The sequence below is a fragment of the Pyrus communis genome, chromosome 1 (assembly GCF_041283825.1).
Source record: "Pyrus communis isolate YQ-2024b chromosome 1, ASM4128382v1, whole genome shotgun sequence".
Taxonomy (NCBI): domain Eukaryota; kingdom Viridiplantae; phylum Streptophyta; class Magnoliopsida; order Rosales; family Rosaceae; genus Pyrus; species Pyrus communis.
In genome coordinates, this window is record NC_142565.1 from 24,251,059 (window position 1) to 24,257,713 (window position 6,655).

At 45.5% G+C, this 6,655-nt stretch overlaps 1 protein-coding gene across 1 annotated transcript; it reads right to left on the reverse strand.

Annotated features, from left to right (window-relative positions):
* Positions 1-208: 208 nt before the first annotated feature.
* LOC148699411 (uncharacterized) lies at positions 209-6,223 on the reverse strand. The gene is made up of 2 exons (XM_088685519.1): positions 4,801-6,223; positions 209-279 (listed from the first exon to the last, which is right to left on the reverse strand). Exons 1-2 carry the CDS (start codon positions 6,221-6,223, stop codon positions 209-211), a joined length of 1,494 nt encoding a protein of 497 aa, XP_088541645.1.
* Between the last annotated feature and the right edge of the window lie 432 nt (positions 6,224-6,655).

The window sequence follows — 6,655 nt, forward strand, 5'->3', positions numbered from 1 at the left end:
CATAACAACATGAATACCGCTTACCTGGCACTTACCTGTGCGTCCACAGCACCAAATACACATTTATATATATGTATGCCACTACTCATACATGCGATGATGCGTAAACAACATTCATATGATGCATGGCATAAAACAAATAACCTTTTCTATTTAATTTTCTGGGAATTAATATGTATATAGGTATATACGGAAAACAAAAGCCCACTCACTGATAATTAGAAGGGTCGTAGCCCCCCTGCCTCGAGTGTGTACGCTCGTCCTCGGAATACGTATCACCTATACGCGACAAAGTTATGAAAACATTAATTTAAAAGCACCTAAGCAACTTCTCGTAATAACTTCTCATACATTGCTCAAATTGGACAAATGAATATACCAACGTGATCTACTCAACCTCAGGATCACACCCATATTTTTAAAATAATTTTTGGACCACGCACGCGCCCCCACGCGCCTGAATAGGCACGGACCCACGCGCCCCCACGCGCGGCCACGTGCACTGCACACTGACGGCGTCAACTGACGCCGTCAGGAATATTCCGTTAACTGACGGAATATTCCGTTAACTGACGCCGTCACTGCCGTTAGGAATATTCCGTTAAACTTAACGGAATATTCCCCTTCCTTCTCCGGCCAGTCGCCGTCGCAGCGCCGTCGCCGGAAAACTGGGAATTTTTCAAACTTTGTTTTCTCCTTCGTTTTTCAACCATTTTTCACGATCTTTATACCAAAATGAAGCTTAGGACTAGTAGAACAACGTTAGACTAGTAGAACAACGTTAGACTAGTTTTAAGGCCTAAAAACCATGAAATCTCACCTACAACAACGATCCAAGTTCGGCCAACTTTGCACAGGACGATCCCGACGTCCAAATTCACCCAACGAACCACTCCCAAGCTCCTGGGAATCTCACAAACACAACTACAAGCTTAGAATCTCCTAAAACAAGCTAGATTAATTTTGCATGAACAGTGTTCAAATCGGCCAAGGCGATATCGACGTGAAAACATCAAAGTTCTTACCTGGAAATGGCACCACTGGACTCCTCTCAGCCTCACGAGCACGATGATGGTCTTGGTTTCTCGATTGGTGGAGATTTGAGTATGTTTGTATGTGTGTCCGTGTGTAGAGGAAGAAGAAGAAGATGGACTCGGGGGAGAGAGAGAGAGAGAGAGAGAGAGAGAGAAAGAGTGAGGGAATGAGGGAGGGAATCCCGGGAGAAAAGAGAGTGTATGAGTGTGTGTGGTCCCACCACACCACACAACACACACTAATGGGATAAAAACGAACTAGGGGTATAATCGTAATTCTCCAAGTACGTTAAAATGAAATTTGGGACGGGATGTTACAACCTACCCACCTTAATAGAATTTCGTCCCGAAATTCAAAATAACTAAATACACCCCTAATGGTCAAAGAACAATCTAGGATACAAATCCCTCATCCTATTTTCTGTCTCCCATGTCGCTTCTTCAACCGAGTGATTCCTCCACAAGACTTTCACTAAATTCACCGTTTTGTTCCTCAGAACCTTCTCTTTCCAATCCAAGATCGTTAACGGTTCCTCGTCGTACGTCAAATCTGGATTTATCTCTAACGGTTGAGGAGGTATCACATGCAACGGATCAGCAACATAGTGTCGGAGCATAGACACGTGAAAAACGTTATGCACTTTAGCCAACTCCGGAGGCAACTCCAACCTGTAAGCTACCTCACCAATTCGTTCTGTGACTATGTACGGTCCGATGTACCTGGGACTCAACTTCCCTTTCTTTCCAAACCGCACAACACCTCTCCACGGTGAAAGCTTTAAAAATACCCAATCTCCGACCTCATACACTCTGTCCGTAGCATGCCGATCTGCTAAACTTTTCTGCCTGTCCTGAGCTGCTTTCAGGTTAGACCTAATTACCTGAACATTTTGAGTAGTCTCCTCAACAATCTCCGGACCCACTAAGATTCTTTCGCCAACCTCTGACCAACACAACGGAGTGCGACAAGATCTACCATACAAAGCCTCAAATGGCGCCATGCCAATACTCGAATGGAAACTGTTGTTGTAAGCAAATTCCATCAAATCTAACCGCTGGTGCCAAGCATCACTGAACTGTAACACCGAAGCTCGCAGCATATCTTCCAAAGTCTGAATAGTTCTCTCGGACTGTCCGTCCGTCTGTGGATGATATGCCGTACTGTAAAGTAGTCTCGTACCCAAAGCTTCTTGAAAAGCTACCCAAAACTTCGATGTGAATCGTGGATCACGATCCGAGACAATACTCACAGGGACACCATGGTACTTTACAACCTTCGAAATAAACAATTCAGCTAACCGGCTCAAAGAGTACTTCTCTCTCACTGGAATAAAATGTGCCGACTTAGTGAGTCGATCAACGATCACCCAAATGCCATCAAAGCCATTATGTGTACGCGGCAACTTGTACACAAAATCCATAGTGATATTTTCCCATTTCCACTCTGGAACGGGAAGCGGCTGCAACAATCCAAATGGCTTCTTTCTTTCTGCTTTAACCTGCTGACAAACAGCACAACTGCTCACATACTCAGCTATCTCCCTTTTTATACCCGGCCAATAGTAAAATGGTCGAATGGTATGATACATTTTAGTTGCTCCTGGGTGCATGGCATAAGCCGAGATATGTGCTTCATCGAGAATTTCCTTTTTCAATTCCACATTACTAGGCACGAACATTCTACCCTCTAACATTAACATGCCATCAGAATCACGAACTCTGAGATCTCGCCTCCTTCCTTGATCTCGAGCTCGAATTAGTTCTTGAGTCTGTTCATCAGCTACTTGAGCTTCAAGCACCCGATCAACTAGGATTGGCCTAACTTGAAAATTAGCAAGTAATGCCACTTCTCGATCTTCTGCTTCTAACCTTACTCCCGTAGCACGCAAGTCCACCAAAAGAGGAACATGACTCGCGTACAACGCATTGATACGACCATGTGACTTCCTGCTAAGTGCATCGGCTACTACGTTCGCACGACCAGGGTGATAATCAATCGTGCAATCGTAATCGCTGAGCAACTCTAACCACCTCCGTTGACGAAGATTAAGTTCCTTCTGGGTGAAGAGATACTGAAGACTCTTGTGATCTGTGAAGATCCTACACTTCTCTCCGTAAAGATAGTGTCTCCACAACTTCAATGCAAAGATGATAGCAGCCAATTCCAAATCATGTGTAGGGTAATTCATTTCATGGGTTTTCAACTGCCGCGAAGCATAAGCAATCACCCTACCATGCTGCATCAATACACATCCCAGACCATTCAAGGAAGCATCGCTATAAACCTCGAAATCACCACTATCGTCCGGGAGTGCCAAAACAGGTGCATTAGTAAGACAATGCTTCAACTGCTGGAAACTTTGCTCACACTTATCATTCCACTCAAACTTAACGTCTTTCCTTGTTAACCTTGTCAGTGGCAAGGCAATTACCGAAAAATCCTTAACGAATCTCCGATAATATCCCGCCAAACCAATGAAACTCCTCACCTCAGTGACGGTTCGTGGTTGCTCCCAACTTTCCACAGCTGCAACCTTCTGAGGATCAACAAGAATACCTTGAGCAGAAATGATGTGCCCCAAAAACGCAACTTGATCTAACCAGAACTGGCACTTGCTAAACTTAGCATACAATTGGTGTTCTCTCAACCTCTTCAACACCAAAGTAAGATGTCGGACATGCTCCTCTTTGGACTTAGAATACACCAGAATATCGTCAATAAAGACAATAACAAATCTATCCAGGTAAGGCTGGAATACCCGTTTCATCAAATCCATAAAAGCTGCTGGTGCATTCGTCAACCCAAATGGCATAACCAGAAACTCGTAATGACCGTAACGAGTCCTGAACGCCGTCTTAGGAACATCATCCCTACTAATCTTCAGCTGATAGTACCCAGACCTCAAGTCTATCTTAGAAAATACACAAACACCTCTCAGCTGATCGAACAAATCGTCGATACGAGGCAATGGATAACGGTTTTTAATCGTCACCCGATTCAATTGCCTGTAGTCGATACATAGCCTCAAAGTCCCATCTTTCTTTTTCACAAACAACACTGGAGCGCCCCAAGGTGAAGTACTAGGCTGAATAAATCCCTTATCCACTAATTCCTGTAACTGCACTTTCAATTCCCTTAACTCAGCAGGAGCCATACGATAAGGGGTTAAAGAAATAGGATTGGTACCTGGAAGCAACTCAACATTGAACTCCACATCTCGATCTGGGGGTAAACCAGGTAAATCCTCAGGAAAAACATCAGGGAAGTGTCTAACCACTCTCACATCTTCAATTCTGCTAGGAACGGTCTCCTCTAGCACTACATGAGCTAGATACCCCTGACAACCTTTAGACAACAACTTCTTCGCTCGCAAAGCCGAAATAACGCCGTGTCTTACCCCACTCTGCTCACCCACAAAAGTAACCTCAGGTAATCCAGGACGGTGAAACGTAACTACTTTCCCGTAACAATCAATGTTGGCACGATAGAAGTGCAACCAGTCTGTGCCCAAAATCACATCAAAATCGACAATATCTAACGGGATAAGATCAGCTGGCATAACAACACCCTCTACTATTACTGGACATCCTGGGTACATACAATCTACAACACATCTCTCTCCTCTAGGCATAGCGAATTCTAAATCGTACCCTAGAGGTGTGGGGCGAGGTTGCGTTACTTGAGCAAATGTATGAGAAATAACGGAATGTGTAGCTCCACAATCAATTAAGACTCTAGCAAAATAACCAAGAATGTTTAACGTACCCATAATCAAGTCCGGGTTGTTCTGAGCATCCTGCAGGGAAATATTGTGAATACGCCCCTGGCCCTGCTGTCGTCCGCCGCGACCTCTGCTCGCTTGAACACCGCGACCTTGAGCTCCACGCCCCTGACTGGGCTGACCCATCTGTCTCGAAGACCCTGCACTACTAGTAGCATTCTCACTCTGCTGATACTGTCCTCCTTGGTACCACTGAGAACCACCTATCGGAGCTGGAGGATATGGCATGTAGTTGCTGGGATACGGGGGATAACCACCTTGTGAATATAGGTCTTGGGGGTACTGATACGGTCCTGGAGCATAGGGGACAACATCACCTTGATAGTGATAGGCACCACCTCTACCTGCTTGACCATAATTACTCGGACCTTGGATTTGCCGAATCGGTGCAGGTGGCGGCATAAAGGTCTGCTGTGGCTTCTGCTGCTGACTCTGGGGACAATTCACAGCTATATGTCCCATCTGTCCACATGTGAAACAAGCACCGTTGCCACGCCTACACTCGCCGAAATGTCGGTTATTACATCTACGGCAAAATGGGACTCGGTTTCGACCACCATCACCTTGTCTCTGGCCTCGAGCACCTCCATAAAACCTACCTCCACGTCCTTGTCCAGAGGCACTGAAACCACCACTCGACGAACTCGAACTAGCACCACCCCTTTTAAAGTTCTGAGTTTGGCGAGGCCCAAGCGACACTTGACTTTTTCCTTTGTCGTCTTTCTTCTGATTGCCGTTTTTCTCTTCGTCACTATCACTTGACATATTCTCAGAGTCCTCTACCCTCAACAATATCTCATAGAACTCCTGGTAGGACTCACAGTGAGTAGTAGTCACCATAGAACGCCATTTCTTCTTAGTGCCCAAGCGAAAACGACGAAGCATCTCCGCCGGATTACCAGCGACATCAGGATAGTAACGAGACAAATCAGTGAACTTACGATAATACTCGTTAGCCGTCATCTTTCGCTGTTTCAACTCAGTGAATTCCTGTTTCTTACGATCAATATACTCAGGGGGTACAAATCTCCTCTGAAACACATCCTTGAAAACATTCCAATCGGTCCTCTGAGCTGGAGTCAACCTACGAAGTTCTTGCTCCCACCAAGCTGCAGACTCCATCTCCAGAAACCATGACGTTGTCTCGACCCACCTTTCCATAGGAAGGTTCCCTTGGTTATGCAACACACGGAAAGTCTTCTCTATGTGTTCCAACCAACGTTCTGCACCTTCATGACCCTCATTACCTTTAAACTTATCCAACTTTAGATTATACATAGTCTCCAGAGGAGTCCTCTGGGGAGGGCGCATCACTGTTTGAAGGGCTGTAGCAATCACTTCCCCCAACTGAGTAAGATCAGGGAAACTAGGCTCATCTGAGTGACGTGGTTCCCGACGAGGCGGCATGATTCTGACAGAAGACACCAACTATTAGAATACTCACAAAGACACAGGACTGCCAAACCTAGGCTCTGATACCAAGCTGACACACCCCGACCGAGATCAGGGCGTGCTGGCCGTCACTCGAAGGTGACGTAGCCATGTGCGCGTGCGGAAGCGATTAAGATATAGTAATATAAAAGTACTAATAATTAAAAACCTAATATCGTACAAAGTACTAGTGTATGTGAGACACAATTCAGAGCAAGTCTACAGCAGTCGAAAAGGAAAGATACGACATATATACACCCGAAGGTGACCCTACAATGGTGAGTGTCTGTCAGAAATGCCGGGACGCCCTCTGGGATAAACCACCGAACTTGCTAGACCACTAGAACCTGGAGGGGCGCAAAAACAAAAGCGTGAGTGGGCAAAAACAAAAGCTTTTTGAAAACTCTT

Excerpts from the sequence above, each read along its gene's own strand:
- LOC148699411 (XM_088685519.1), bottom strand. The coding sequence starts at position 6,223 with ATGCCGCCTCGTCGGGAACCACGTCACTCAGATGAGCCTAGTTTCCCT. Across the intron at positions 280-4,800 it reads CAACCCGGACTTGATTATGG|GTGATACGTATTCCGAGGAC; the intron begins GTACGTTAAACA and ends TGTCGCGTATAG.